The 14,702-nt window shown below is 39.8% G+C and overlaps 2 protein-coding genes across 2 annotated transcripts; one reads left to right on the top strand and one right to left on the bottom strand.

Annotated features, from left to right (window-relative positions):
- Positions 1-5,554: 5,554 nt before the first annotated feature.
- LOC147456516 (uncharacterized) lies at positions 5,555-8,741 on the top strand. The gene is made up of 4 exons (XM_086513857.1): positions 5,555-6,419; positions 6,508-6,575; positions 6,643-6,697; positions 8,497-8,741. The coding sequence occupies exons 1-4, from the start codon at positions 5,555-5,557 to the stop codon at positions 8,739-8,741; spliced, it is 1,233 nt and encodes a 410-aa protein (XP_086369983.1).
- Positions 8,742-9,254: 513 nt separating this feature from the next.
- Positions 9,255-12,868, bottom strand: LOC147456515 (uncharacterized). The gene is made up of 11 exons (XM_086515495.1): positions 12,006-12,868; positions 11,368-11,846; positions 11,159-11,266; positions 10,962-11,063; positions 10,706-10,863; positions 10,488-10,586; positions 10,237-10,404; positions 10,019-10,156; positions 9,842-9,935; positions 9,656-9,745; positions 9,255-9,555 (listed from the first exon to the last, which is right to left on the bottom strand). Exons 2-11 carry the CDS (start codon positions 11,443-11,445, stop codon positions 9,466-9,468), a joined length of 1,125 nt encoding a protein of 374 aa, XP_086371621.1. The 5' UTR covers positions 11,446-11,846; positions 12,006-12,868; the 3' UTR covers positions 9,255-9,465.
- Positions 12,869-14,702: the final 1,834 nt, after the last annotated feature.

The raw sequence follows: 14,702 nt of genomic DNA, 5'->3' as shown, positions 1-14,702 counted from the left end.
TATGGAGATAACCTCAAATCAAACATCTTTTATGGATAGTTGTATAGTATAAAAAATGTTAATAGTGGCCAAATCAATTAACATACATCAAACATTCAAGACCGCAACAAGAGCAATAATGCTTTGAAATCATATCAATTATAACTTGTCCCACAAAATCTTTTAGCTTTATAATTCGGATATGCGCTTATGCATTACATGCCAAACTGGCCAAAATTTTTGTCAAAATAGAGACATCGTATATAACCAAAGTTCCATAGTGAACTTGATTTAAACAAGTTCAACTTCATCCTGATCCATATCTTTCGTATTAGTGTCTTTGAGCTTCATCTTGTTTTTGCCCAATGGCCCAAGACACTAAAACATCCAATGCCTCTGAATCTTGGCATTCTTTCTTGAAATCAAATGATTCCTTTAGCGTAGTTCGTTGCAACTCTTTTAAAAAGTCAGCTAGTCACAAATACATGAGGTCTATGTTGTGCTTTCAAAGCTATCGCTTCTTTTGTTGTCTTGTTAAGTGCCTTATTTTCTACAAAAGGTATGTTACACTCATGTAAGGACCTTCATAAAAAATCTATTGAATTTGCAATGCAACGTGCTCATTTATAAGACCAAAGATGTTAGTAGAAATACATGAGGCGATAATGTGACTTCGTTATGAGAAGAATTCAAATTCCTCTTTTTAGACTTGCAAACCTGCAATAAATAAAAACAATGCACAACCTTCAAAATGCTTGATTAGATCAGTATACCAAGAAAAGGGCTTGTACCAGGGTAGAGGTGTTCTCTTTGTATCTAGCAGGAACTTCGGTAACTCTTTTAGCTTTTCCATTTTCTCTTGGTTCACGCTGCAAAGACCATTCTATCTCAAAATCATTACAAAATAGAGATTTAAAGTCTCTACCAAAGAGTTGACAATGAGCAGACCCTTGAAATGGCGGCGTCATTGCTAGATGATTTCTTGTTTGTGAGATCCTTCAATGCTTGCACAAACAAGATTTTCTTGATCCCTTTCAAGGGAGACGTCCTTTAATGACATCAAATCACCAATCTCTAACCTTTTTCTTTGAGGGTATATTTCCTTCATCTTTGTTTCCACACTATAAGCAAACATATAGGTATCATTCAAACACCATTAATAGATATATTTTTTTTCTTCACACTTTGGAGTTTAAGACACTTACCACGAGCTGATTTAAGCACATGATCTTTGGCTTCTTTTTTGATTTGTTAATGGGTGGTGTAGCATCATCATTCTAAAACAAAATTGATATTAACATGCAAGTCACAAGATTTAGCTCAATAAGAGGAGAAACCAAAGAAGTTTACCCCTCCAGATATCTCCATATCACTTTTGTCATCAAGGTCTACCAATGCATGGTTAAGCATCTAAATTAACTATCATCTATAAGCGAAAAAGTAGGTCTCAACCCATGACATAATCGATAATAAAAAGAAGTCCTTACAAAAATCTTGATGATTGAAATGACATGGTCTTCACCTGTTTCCACCATATGTATCAAACATCTTCCATGTTGGCTACACACCAACATCATTAAACATAGCCACATTTGAGGAATTGAATGTGATTGGTTTTGTGGAAAAGATCACAATCTACCTCTCTTACTTCTTCGTTTGAATGATCCAAGTCAATAGGTAAATTTGCAGTTAGAGGAGAGTCATTTCCAAAATTCTATAAAAACAAATATACAAAGTAGATAAATATTCCAAACAATTTCTTGAATACTTTAAAATTTTCTACAAAAGCTAAATGTACAAAACCTTATAACTCTACTAAGCAAACCTGATTCATAACGTTGTCATGCGCATGCCAAGAATCATTCTTGCCACAAGAGGATGGTAATTCAATTTTTGTGAACGATTCATTGATAGGTAGCACTATAACCTAGGGGAATGGAAAAATAAAATTGTAGAGGGCACAAGATTGCTAAATTAAAATCAAAGTACAAACAAAATAAAGGCTATTGACCTCCTTAGATTTTTGTGAATGTCCCAACTTATACTCAGGAGATATGCTGCTTGATTGCATGTATGTGGATGACGCGTTTGGAGTGTTACTAGCCTTGAAATGTAAACGTGTGGTCTTTAGGAACTTAGGTGTATGTAAGCAAAATTAAAATAAAAGTGAGAAGAACCGAGTACCTCTATTGGTGCTTCATAGCACTCCTTTGCACCTTCGCCGATGGTTGAGTGCACACTTGAGAGTTGTTGTGAAGAGAAGGAAGGGCTTTCCTCCTTGGAAGGCTGAAACTACCTTATTAATAGTCCCAAAAAAGAGAAATTAATTGAAATTCAAATACAAAGAAAATGTGTGACTTACAAGTAATTCCAAGGAGGATTCACTTTCAAGCATTTTTAAATACACAATAGGAACTTCTATGACTTGTCCCTAAACACAAGGCATTTTTTGTCAGTTTAACACTCTCATTTTTTGAAACAATTGCGCATTGGATATCACATTCAAAAGAGATACTTACAACATGAAAACATGACACCTGCATACCGCTTCCAGGGATATAACATCCATGTGCATTTTGGTTGATAGATTCTATTTCCACCTTCCACTTTGCATAGGTATTTCCATCACAAGACTTTGAAAAGATTGTACCAATGGCAATATCCTTGGTATCTCCATCTAAGAAAGGAATAAAGACATATTGTTGTTGCACAGCTTGAGGAAACAAACCATATCTACAGCTGATGTTCTCATGTGAGAGGATTCGAGATGAGCCCATGATGGAGACCAGCTCGTGAGATCTTGCAGGAACATAACACTCATCAACCATGGTTGTGACACTTTTAGGAGGGCTCACACTCTATTGGTATCCCTTTTGATTATCCACAAGCTTTTTGGTGCTTCCATACTATCTAAACTATCTTGAGTTTGATTCTCGTTGTCCTCCAAATCAATGGTTAGAGAACGATACCCCCTGCTTTTTTCACTAGAGAATGGCATAGCTTTCAATTGCAAATAGCATCTATGCTGATTTAGCTTTTGAAAGATCACTTTCTCCGACATGTACTCACCATCTTTGTCCCCAATGCCTCCAAAAGATATCAATGTCTTCCTTTTGTGCTGTATAAAGTCTTCAATCTGTTCTCTCATCTCCTTGTCTTTACTTAGGTCACCATTTATGAACTTTTCTATAGTGAATAGACCCAGACCCTTCTCAACCCTTTTTCGGATATTCTCTAAAGTTTTGTTATATCTGTTGTGTTCCCAACTATAATTCTTTCTAAGAAAGGATTTCTCTTGAGCATTCTTACGGATCAAAATTGATGGGAGAGGCTGAGAGAGAGGCACTTGTTGCTTGGTTGGTGCCTTGCTTTGGATAAGAGCCTGTCCATCCTACAAATTTAATATTGAAGAGGACACCTTCTCATTACCATGGCCATGCTTCTCTTGCGATAACGAGATCTTTGAGGTCAAAATTTCTCTTGTGCCCAACTATACAATGCAACTGAGTGTCCGGGTATGTCCACTCCCAAAGCTTCCCATGAAGGCACATACATATATAGAAGACTGCTTCTGTTGATGTTACTCTTGAGTATGGTGCATGTGTATCGATCGGAACCCAAGTAGCCATTAACAAATTGAGTAACTTCCCTTGCATTCTAGTGAGTGATGCCTTCTAAGCACTCCTTCTCCATGTTTTGATGAAAGAGCACGAGATCTATTAGAGAAACTTACCAGTTAAGCACACCTGTATAACTATGGCATCTCTCTCTCTCTCTCTCTCTCTCTCTCTCTCTCTCTCTCTCTCTCTCTCTCTCTCTCTCTCTCTCTCTCTCTCTGATTTTGTTACTTTGACTTTGTATCGGATCCACCACATTGTAACGCTCTGGTCTCATAGGTCACTTTGGCCTTTTGAAGATGTTAATATAACATTTCATTTCATTTTCATCTCTCTCTCTCTCTCTCTCTAGCAAAAGGTGAAGGCAAAGGCCTTGATTCATAACATCATAATCTATTTAGGGAAGAATTTGGGCCGCTATCTATTCTTTAAGTTAAACTCTGCCCTTAGGCTCTTGATATGCATCCTTTAAATCTCTAGTAGTGTTTCTCTCTTTCACTAGTTCGTAGTGAATTGGTCTCATAGGTCATTTTGGCCTTTTGAAGGTAGTGGCGCATTAGGGTAGAAGTCCACTCGTATGGCCTATTGAAGATGTTTATATATCATTTCATTTCATTTCTCTCTCTCTCTCTCTCTCTCTCGCCTATTGAGGATGTTAATATATCCTTTCATTTCATCTCTCTCTCTCTCTCTCTCTCTCTCTCTCTCGCCTATTGAAGATGTTAATATATCCTTTCATTTCATTTCTCTCTCTCTCTCTCTCTCTCTAGTTTGTAGTGGACTGGTCTCATAGGTCATTTTGGCCTTTCGAAGGTAATGGCGCATTAGGGTAGAAGTCTATCATTTCATTTCATTTCATTTCTCTTTCTCTCTCTCTCTCTCTCTCTCTCTCTCTCTCTCTCTCTCTCTAGTTTGTAGTGGACTGGTCTCATAGATCATTTTGGCCTTTCGAAGGTAATGGCGCATTAGGGTAGAAGTCTATCATTTCATTTCATTTCTCGCTCTCTCTCTCTCTCTCTCTCTCTCTCCAAGTTCTATTTAGGGTACACATTCTCTCTCTCTCTCTCTCTCTCTCTCTCTCTCTCTCTCTCTCTCTCTCTCTCTCTCATGGAGCCACCAGCTAACGTCAAGCCTTGGCGTCTTTTTTTAGAACCTTGATTAAAAACGAGCATGCTTGTGTATACTACCCTCAACTATATCTAACACGAGCATGGGAGATGGGATCAAGGGTGGAAATGGGCCAAAAGTCACATCTACAAAGGAGATCCGTTGATTTTGTCGGCGCCAAAAAAGTAAACTCGGGTACCCGAGTTTACTTTTGGTGGGGACAACGGAGGGGATTTCGGATTACTTTTAAATTTGGATGCACAGCATGTAAGGTGCTTTTATGGTGGAGAATTAAAAAGATTTCCTCTAGCTTTCACGATTGTACCCTCTGCATATTATGATGATAGTGCTATAATCCAAGATACTTATGTTAGTTTGTAAACTTGGGTATTTTAGTAAACTCGGGTACCCGAGTTTACTTTTTTCCAGAATCCGGGGAAGGAGGCTTGTGAAAGTGAAGTACTATTTCCAAGCACATGCCATTGCTTTCTCTCCTTGCACACACACACCACTCCTCTTAGTTTTCAAGCATTGTTGTTTACATAACCTCCACTACTCTACTATTCACACTTTTCCCTATGTATTAAGCATATTTGGTACTCTTGATTACCATGGATTGGCTTTTCACAAGTGATAACCTTGAAAATCACTCTGATGATAGCACAAGCTCTAATGAGTCATGCAATACTTCAAACATTGAACCATTCGATGTGGTTGTGGTTGATCCTCTCCAGTATTTGTCACCAACATTTTTCTCTTTTGATAGAGGAACTTACAACTTAATGATAATGGTTCTACATGAAGGAATGTCCATACCCTTGGATATTTTGAAAAAACATGACACTAGGGGAATGCTAGATCTTAAGAAGTGGCGAAGAATACAAGAGATCCTTTGTTTGCTACAGGATGAAGATGGTTTGCTTGGACTTTGCTTGAAAGTGGAACCCAAGCTACGGATTGCTTGCATTGAAGATTGGGAAAGCATTGTTAGGCATGCTCATTGCAATGAAGGTGGTGAACAACACCGAGGAGTCACTTCAACTCTCCAAGTTCTCAAGGTAAAATGGTCTATTGATATTCATCGCCATGGAATACCAATAGCTTACATCAAGGCATTTGTAAACTCATGTGGATGCATTGTTAAAAAGAATCCTCACATGTCAAATACTCGATGCAATGATTTTGATCTCAATAAGCCAGCAATGTCCATCATCAACACAAACAGAGAGGATGTGGACAAGCATCTCACACATATAATGATAGAGCACAAGGTCAAGCTAGTGATTTCCCGATCGTCAAAGAAGCATACACCTTCCAAAGTCAAAGTGGACTATATATGCCATAGAGGAGGAACACCCAAGCGGAGTGGATTGATCAAGCGACTGCAAACATCAAAGAAGTGTGGCTGCACATTCAAGGTACAAGTGGAGTTCATAGAGGAACACGATGATGTTCGCATTATTGTCAACCCAGTCCATCAAGGGAATGTTCCTGGGTCCAGAAGTGATCTTTATCATTTGCCAATTCACCCACATGTCATAAAATGTTGCTTGGATGACTTATTTGATGTTGGAAGCTCTGGCCATGTTGCACAATTGTCCTTGTCCAAAGAAAAGATCCAAATGAAAAGGGCTTCCATGCTGGAGCGCACAATCTACAGATTCTTTATGATCCCAGGGGAGATCCAAATGTTTTCATATCGAGCTCGCATTGAAGGTACTTCTAAACAACTACGTATGATTAGAATCTTTAGTGAGTGTAATAAAATGTGAAAGTTAATGGCATGTGTGTATGGTTTTTACAGATAGAGTAAGTAATGATGATTGGACAACAATGTATATGGAAGCTTTAGCCTTGCAAAAACTACATAAGGTAAGATCCAAACCAATGAGAGTATTTTTACCATAACTACTATGTCTTGATAAGTTGTTACATGTAGGTGTTGTACGTCCAACCATATAATCCCAATGCCATGGATCCAAAAGATAGACCATTCATCCTAATATTGCAAGATGAATGGATGCTCGAGATAGCTATGTGTTTTTCTCAAAATAACTCGTGGGCAATTGATAGTACTTCAAAACAAATGCATTTGGTCTACCATTGTTTGCGGCTGTGCTTCCCAATCAACTTGGTGTGGGTATTCCTATATGATTCATGTTGTGCACCTCAGATGTTGGTGGTCTCCATGAGGTTATAGCTTTAGAGCTAACACTTCGTAAAGTGTTCTAAAAAATGGGACACATCCGTCCTAGTGCTCTTGTTATTGATAAATCACAACAAGAACTTGAAGCCTTACTCAATGTAGTGGAGGAAGATCCGCATTGTTGGATGCATGAGGCAAATGGTGATCGATCCTAAATTTCTTGCCATGTGTTGCTTTGTTGGTTCCACACCAAGAAGGCTTGGGTTGAAAATCTTCTTCCACAGGTATTTCTTTTTCTTATAGCATGTTTTGTGAATAGAGGGAATTTTTTGTGATAGTACATTCCTCCTGTGGAAGGTTCCCATGGAGATGCACAGAGATGTATACGTGGAGATGTCAAATCTCATGCATAGTGCAACAGTGGAAGACTTTGTGGGAAGATACTAACTATTGCTTCAAAGATATGCATCCTACCAGAATATAGTTCGATACATCACAAATGGTTGGTGTGGGGATTCTTGCATGTGTAGAAAACGATGGCCCAAGTTTGGAAGGCTTTTCAACCACGGCAATGTGGACACTACAAATTTAGTAGAGCGATTGTGGCAGTACATAAAGTATACCCTTTTGGAAGCACGTATCAATCGATCAATTGTAGAGTTATTACATACCCTTGTGGGAGACTCTAAGACTGGAAATCGCATGGGGGGAACCTTGTTGAGATTCTTCAAACAAAAGCAAGAAATAGGTATGGTCTTGTGACTTTCTCTTGCTTGTTAATTAGAAACTATCCTAATAAATATGTATTGGTGATAGCCGATTCAAAGCGATTTGGGCAAAGTGGATCATCTAAAAGGCACACACATCAGCTAAAAGAAGGGGAGAAGCTCTTGCAAAGATACAAAGAGGACCCAACAAGCTTGCAAGTTGTGGATGAGATGTTGTTGCAATTTCATATACGGAGCATGACTACTCCAAATATATGGTACTATGTGAGCTTACAAAGCAACTACTGTGACTGTCCACATTGGGGTTCAGAATGTAAACACTTATATGGCGTTCGTCTTATAGTCATGCAATACCTTCCCCACTTGAATACCATTTTTCCCATAGTGGACAATGCACACGAGATGATGTGTGGTGACTCTAACGACATTGATGCTGGTGAAAACCTGCAAGAGGAAGAGGTGCTCACTACCTTCAAAGAAGTCCAGGCAACCCTTTTAGCTATACAAGAAGGACTACCATCAAAGAGTGTCAAAGAGAAAGAGATAATCATGCACCAATTGATGATGGCAAGAGATGCCTTGAGATCATTGGTGTCCCCATCTCTTATAGACATGCCAACTGGTGGTAGTGTGCATCAAATTCAGGAGCATGTGACCCAAACTCGTTTAGGTCATGGTCATCGTGAAAGATCCAAAGAAGATAACCCTAAACCCAATCATGTGAGCATAGCTACTAACCAACACCCAAAGCCACCTCAACACACAGGTGTACTAAGGAGAAAGCATCAACGAGGTCGACATCGAGTGTGTTTTGAAGGAAGGGCGCGATTTTGGTGCCCTCATTGTTGTACTAAGACATTGATTGTAGATCCTGCTAGTACATTTTCGTGTCATACATGTCATGCATTATTGCCTTTAGCAAAAAAACATTGCTCTGATGGTACTGAGATGAGCATCGTGGGGCAAGGTGCTCAGGTTTGTGATGACTCTAATAGTTTTTATTGTCAAATAGTGGCATGTGAGTATCCTGATTCTGAAAATGAAGAGAGAATCTACACATTGATCCTTGACAATGGTTGTAACAAGATTAGGGTCCTTGCCTCCATTATGAGGATTCTCCTTGTGTATAGAGAACACATTCCAATTCAAATAGATTTTATCTGAAGTTTTATTTTCCCTTTTCTTGGTGGTTGTAGATCTCAATTTCTTTCAATTCTCAAAGATTAGGAGAGTGATTTAAACTATTTCACCTCGCCATGAAATTTCTTTGTTGCCACATCTCTTATTATGGATCATATTTGGTTTTTCACCTCTCTGGAAAAAAGTAAACTCGGGTACCCGAGTTTACTTTTTTCCAGCGTCTTACCCAAGCTTAGTGTGCACCCTTGGAAGATACTTTGTGTACATTTGTAAGTAAATTAGAAGACCAAAGCAAAAAAGAAATAATTGTGGCATATCCTGTCCATTTCACTACCTTGTAAGTACATCTCAACTTTGTGCAAATTGGCTCTTATTCCAAAGAACATAATCAATCATCAATGCAAAAAATGTGTCATAAAAACTCTATTGCCCTAAGTTGGAAATTCTCAAGACCACCATGAAGCATAAAATTGATACACCATTACAAAAAATGTGCTGTAAAAACTCTATTGCAATACCTTATCAATACAACTCAAATCCCTTTCACATGCTCATTGTCTCTCATTGAAACGAACTATTACAAAAGGATTCATTTGAAAATAGAAAGGCATTGGCCAAAACAAAATCTTTTTTTGTTCTCAATAGTTTCCATTACAAAATTGGCGAATGCAAAAAGTCATGATCACCATAAGAGAGTAAAATGGAACTCCATAAAAGGTGACATGCCATGGCCCATAATATAAAGTCCCTAATGATCAACCAAGAGCTTTTGGGTCCAACTATGCAAGATTTTCTTTGTCTCCTCCACATCCTCATGCTTGATCATTTTTTTTGATAGCTACAAAAAAAAACAAGAAATTTTAGCATACACAAGTTCTTCATCTTAAACACACAGTAACTACATAATTTTTAGTTTGAAACAAAGCCCAAAAACATACCCATTGCCTTGATCTTTTGTGTTGTATACCTCCCATTATGAGAAATCTCATAATTGTCATGACATAATAGCCACAATCAAACCCATTTGGCTGCATAGGTGTTAATTACAAAAAGCATCAATTAAGAAAGATCTCAACCAAGGATCAATGACAGTTATAGTAAACCTACAAAAGTACTTATCAAACCTCTATTGAGTCAATGTGACAATATTGTCGAGGTTTCAAAAGCTCCTCCTTAATAACCTCATGTGAGCAGTAGTTGGAGAAATGTGCGAGTGCCCTAAGAAAACCACGCTCGTTTCACGTAAGTACTTGTTAATAATTATGGATATATACATACAACAAATAAATTTTGACTAGTACCTCTCTATGTGTGGCAAGTAGTCAATTATTGAGCACATGGATAAGGAGTCGAAAAACAAGAGAGAACTTTGCCCAAATGGCAACCCAGACAAGCGGCGAAGATGGCCATTATAAAATACCATGAGAGTCCAATGTGATCTAAAGTGATACAAATTCTATTATTAATTGAACTTTAAGACGAACTCTAGCGATCTTAGGGTAGACAAATTTCCTCATACCTACTGATAATTGGAAAGAATGTAAATGTTTGGGCTGCTAAGTCCACCTTTCCAAAGAAATTCTCCACAGCAAGTTGACTTGTATTTGTGAGCATATATGAAAACCACAAACTATCCACGAACCAAACATGCTCAATAATGTCACTAGAAAAAATGTGCTCCATCCATCTACAATCCACGTGTGGTTTATTACTTATTAGCACTCAATCAATCAAAAAACCAATAACTAATGAAGAAAGTAATAGACTTACAAGGCAAACATATTCATTGACTGAGTATTGGCTTCACTAGATACGATGTCATTGATAAGGTTTATATCGCAATCCGCTACTATGCCATAACGTGAGGATCTCAAATGGAAGACCATGTCATTATAAATACCACAATCCCATAGCAAAATACATCAATCCAATCACTAATTGTGCATGCAACAGAAAACAAAGCGAAAGGTCAAGGAGAGAGGAGTCACCTTTCCAACTTGGAAGCCTTAGATGATGTAGGTGGAATTTTCCAATCAAAAACACCTTGAGAAATGGTGCCACAGATATCTCTAGTCCCACTACTCCCGATAGGGGAGTTTATCTCTATAGGTGTAGTTGGAGTTTTTGGTTTAGCATACAAATTTGGCTACGAGGAAGAATATGGAGAACATAACAAAACTAGAACCATAAGTGAAAGCACTAATGAAAATCAAATTTTCATCTTACTTCTATATAAATCCCTACCTGTCGTGTACCAGTAATCAAAGAAAGTGAGTTTGAAATTGATCTTCTACAAGACTTTCGCGGAGCCATGGGCAATTGTGTATTCTCAACTCCAAGTGACATCTATATCAATAAAATTAACACTAAACGTTTTAATACATGGTATTGGACAACAATACAATGTGGATATTTGGAGTTGGATGAGGTGAGTGGCTTACAGAAGTGGGCTCCCCATGGTTTTGCTCGAGGACATTATCCTCCTGTGCCTTCTCATCACTGTCATCAGCTTGATCCTCCATCTCCTTCTTGCGTTTTTTTTTCCTTCTCTATTGTTGATGTATAGTCAAAAGATTTAAGAGTTATGTTTTACTCAATGATTGGCTTACACTATCTATTAAAAAAACAAATGAATTTAGTAGCTACATACCACGTCATCATAGCCGATTTTGATATGTCGTTCAATCATTTGCACACGATATGGAATCCCATTCTCCCATTGCTCCATCTTTTCTTTCACATATGAATCTAACCATTCATCATATGTTTCATCGGTTTTCTCTTTACGTGGTCAATGTTGTCGACGTTCCCATACGATCGGTGCCCTCTTCTTTATATCTAGTAGATGCTTGTTTCTAGCATTCTTAATCTTGAAATCTAAGTTAGTGAAGCGCTTCTTGGTTTGCCAAATTGCTCTAGATGATGTGGGCTTTTGAATCATCTCTCTCTCCTTAGGTCGACCACATGGTAGCTTTGGAATGGTGATGAAAAATTTGATGACAACTCTCTAAATGGCGCATCATATCGATCCTTTTTTGAAAATCTCTATTCTTATTGGGACAATCTTCCGATGCGCGTCAATATCGCACTGTCAAGTTCTCTAGTCTTTTCAATGTAAAAAGCCCCATTCTAAAGACACAAAATTCTAACTGTAATTGATTATATACTTGATTTTACAGTGTGTTAATGCATCTTACACTCCACAATATTGCTTCACTTAATCACAAACAAAATAAAACGTATTCAAAATCTTCACTGATGCGAAAAAAATCACCATAAAGTACCAACCTCCATTCAGACCCACACTTTGCCCAAGCCTCTTGTGTTGATTTTGGTGCTTTGCCCAATCTCCGCCTCCGAAATTGATTTCTTTTGCCCAAACTCCGCCTCGAAAATTGATTCTTTCACCCAATTTGCCGATTGCGTTGATTGCTCACTTGGAGAACCGGATGCCCGAATGTGCTATAAGCAATGTCCATCATCAAAGCTAAGAAATGAGGTAGTTGAAGCTTAATATTGAAGCTTTTCTCCACAGAGTCAAGCATCGAGCAGCATTGAGGGCTTATGCATAGGAATCGGGCCTTGCAATAGAATGGAGGCTTGGACTATTGTGAATAGCGTTGTTGAGGATCATAGCAGGAAAATGGGCCAATATTTTGCATTGAGGGCGATGGCAAGGTTGCCATGGCCGAGAAAGGATGAGAGCAGGAGGGCAAGCCGCTTTTGCATTGAGGGCTCACAAGAAGGAAGGCAAGGTCGAGAAGGGCTAAGAGCAAGCAGGAATGGCCGCCATAGCTTTCATGAAGGTTTGAGAGATGCAATGCAAGCCTCTGCTAAAAAGTAAACTCAGGCGTATGGGCAGCATGAGCTAAAGACGAGGGAGCAAACTCTGGAAAAGGCTTTCTGCCTCTGCGCGCTGGACAGCGGCTGTAAACGGCACTGAATTTAATGCGCATCGCAGTTTTTTTCATTCGTTTTGGTAGGCAAGCTGGCCATGGCATCGAACGGTCCAGCACGCTCCAACAACCTGCTACGTTGATCCCATCTCCAGCTGCCCGCGTGAGATATAGATGATGGTATACTACCTGTGATCGATGGCCACTGCGCTGCAAGAGGGTGACTTAGTAGTCGGTTGGCGATCAGCTACGCTCGCAAGCAAGACCACGGAACTGAAGTTCGCCAAGGCCAGCTGATCGCTGTGTGGAATATGCTTTTGGGAGAGCCCACTAGAATTGAACTCACAGTGCCGTGTGATGATTATGTGAAGACTCACGAGGGGAGTGGGGGGATCCTCCACAACCACCTTGCAAACAACGCCTTTCTTTAGCAGTAGCGCCCGGCGCTCCTGCTCATGATATTGAAGATTTTTAAAAAACTTATTATAAGGGTCGGGCGCCAGCTGCAGCGTAGCTTTTTTTATAAAACTAGTATGGCCGGCCGCCTCCGGCGGCCTCTCTCTCTCTCTCTCTCGTGCAGTGCTCAATGTCATCATGTCCAAGCGGCTGCAAAATTGCACTATGGAGCCGTGCATGTGCATCGCAAATGGAGATGATAATGACGGGGTTGTCAATGCCATCCTGAAGCTGATGGTCATTCGTACATGTGTGTCTCATGATGAAAGCATTGGGCACAGACACTCGTGCACACATACACGAAGAGGTAGCACACAGGTTGGAACACTCTCTCTCTCTCATATTGGAGAGAGAAAGCTGTGGAACTATAGCAAGTCGAGTGCAATGGCTATGGAAGCTTTGCAAGGCGATCTGCAATAAGAGGAGCACTTGAATGAGCACGCATGAGCAGTTTTGCAAGAATTCAAAGCAAGCAGCATCCCGACCACACTTTCAAAAAAGGCCTTCGTGACTTCACCCGATCGCATTACAATAAGAACGTTGTCTAGAGGAATGTGAGAAGTATCATTGTTTCTGTGCATACTTCTAGTTAAATATTTGAATCCTTTAGGAATGGTTTTGTGTGGTTATTCATGGAATATGTTTCAAAGCATTACTTGAAAGCTGCATAGGGAACTTACTTGTCAGGATCTTCTCTCCAGGGAAGGTGAGGTGACTTAGAAGACTCATCGGAAGATGGAGTCAATGGAGAAGGTGCCAATTCAAATTTTCAGAGCTACTGAGGAGCTTTGGCCAACAATGCTGTCATGCAAAAAAGGACAAAGAAAAATGTAGACAAAGCGTGTGGACTCCGGGACAAATCCATCATCTACTTTCACGACCTGCTAACTAATTTTTTTTGCGCAACAAAAAAACGCATTCCACCATGACATCTTCCAGTTCTGCTTGAAATGAGGCACTACAAGAATAAGCGACTTCATCTTTTGAAAGTCACACATTTGTCTATCAGGTGCCCCAAAATTTGGTCCTACGATAAACATTTTTTTGAGCTAACTTACATAGAGATTCAACCAAGTAAATTTTTTCCATCATCCACGCAGCAGGGGTGGCAACGGCGTTGGCTGCATGGTTTCAACAGTGACGGTGGGAACTGAAGTTCGCGTCAGTTGGTGGCTTCCGTCTATAGGGTTGTCGCCGCATCATCATCGTCTTCTAAGGTGGCAAGGAAGACATCATGGTCGATTGCTGAGCAAAGGCTTCTAATGGAGCAATAAATGCTTCCATGATGGTGATGTTAACTTCACCTGCAACCGATTTGATTGGGTTGGCTGCAGGGATGCTGGGAGTCCCATCTTCAGTTGCGGCATGGGATGGTCAGGAGCAGCTAGAGGCTTGCCATGGTTGGCATTGCGTGTAACAGGCTGTGCTTGAGCGGATGGGTTGCAACACACCTAATTACATGGTGCTCCTGAGTCTCTTTCTGATCACTGGCTAGGGCAGCAGTTGCTCCTTCTCCCTGGCTGATACAACAACGGGGCTAGGATGCATGTGGAGTTTGGGCTTGAAGACCTGGAGGGCAACAATGGAGACGTTGTGATGGCGGGTGTTGCAAGGCATACCGCATGTGCTGCAG

The sequence above is a fragment of the Adiantum capillus-veneris genome, chromosome 6 (assembly GCF_014529385.1).
Source record: "Adiantum capillus-veneris isolate H3 chromosome 6, ASM1452938v2, whole genome shotgun sequence".
NCBI classification, from domain to species: Eukaryota; Viridiplantae; Streptophyta; class Polypodiopsida; order Polypodiales; family Pteridaceae; genus Adiantum; species Adiantum capillus-veneris.
Note: the sequence above shows the minus strand (reverse complement) of the source record. Positions and strands in the feature narration are given on the sequence as shown.

Coding starts and splice junctions, on each gene's coding strand:
- LOC147456515 (XM_086515495.1), bottom strand. CDS start 11,445: ATGGAGCAATGGGAGAATGGGATTCCATATCGTGTGCAAATGATTGAA. Junction 11,267..11,367: donor AAATCGGCTATGATGACGTG/GTATGTAGCTAC, acceptor CATCAACAATAG/AGAAGGAAAAAAAAACGCAA. Junction 10,405..10,487: donor TCAATGAATATGTTTGCCTT/GTAAGTCTATTA, acceptor CGTGGATTGTAG/ATGGATGGAGCACATTTTTT.
- LOC147456516 (XM_086513857.1), top strand. CDS start 5,555: ATGCTAGATCTTAAGAAGTGGCGAAGAATACAAGAGATCCTTTGTTTG. Junction 6,420..6,507: donor ATATCGAGCTCGCATTGAAG/GTACTTCTAAAC, acceptor TGGTTTTTACAG/ATAGAGTAAGTAATGATGAT. Junction 6,576..6,642: donor CCTTGCAAAAACTACATAAG/GTAAGATCCAAA, acceptor TGTTACATGTAG/GTGTTGTACGTCCAACCATA.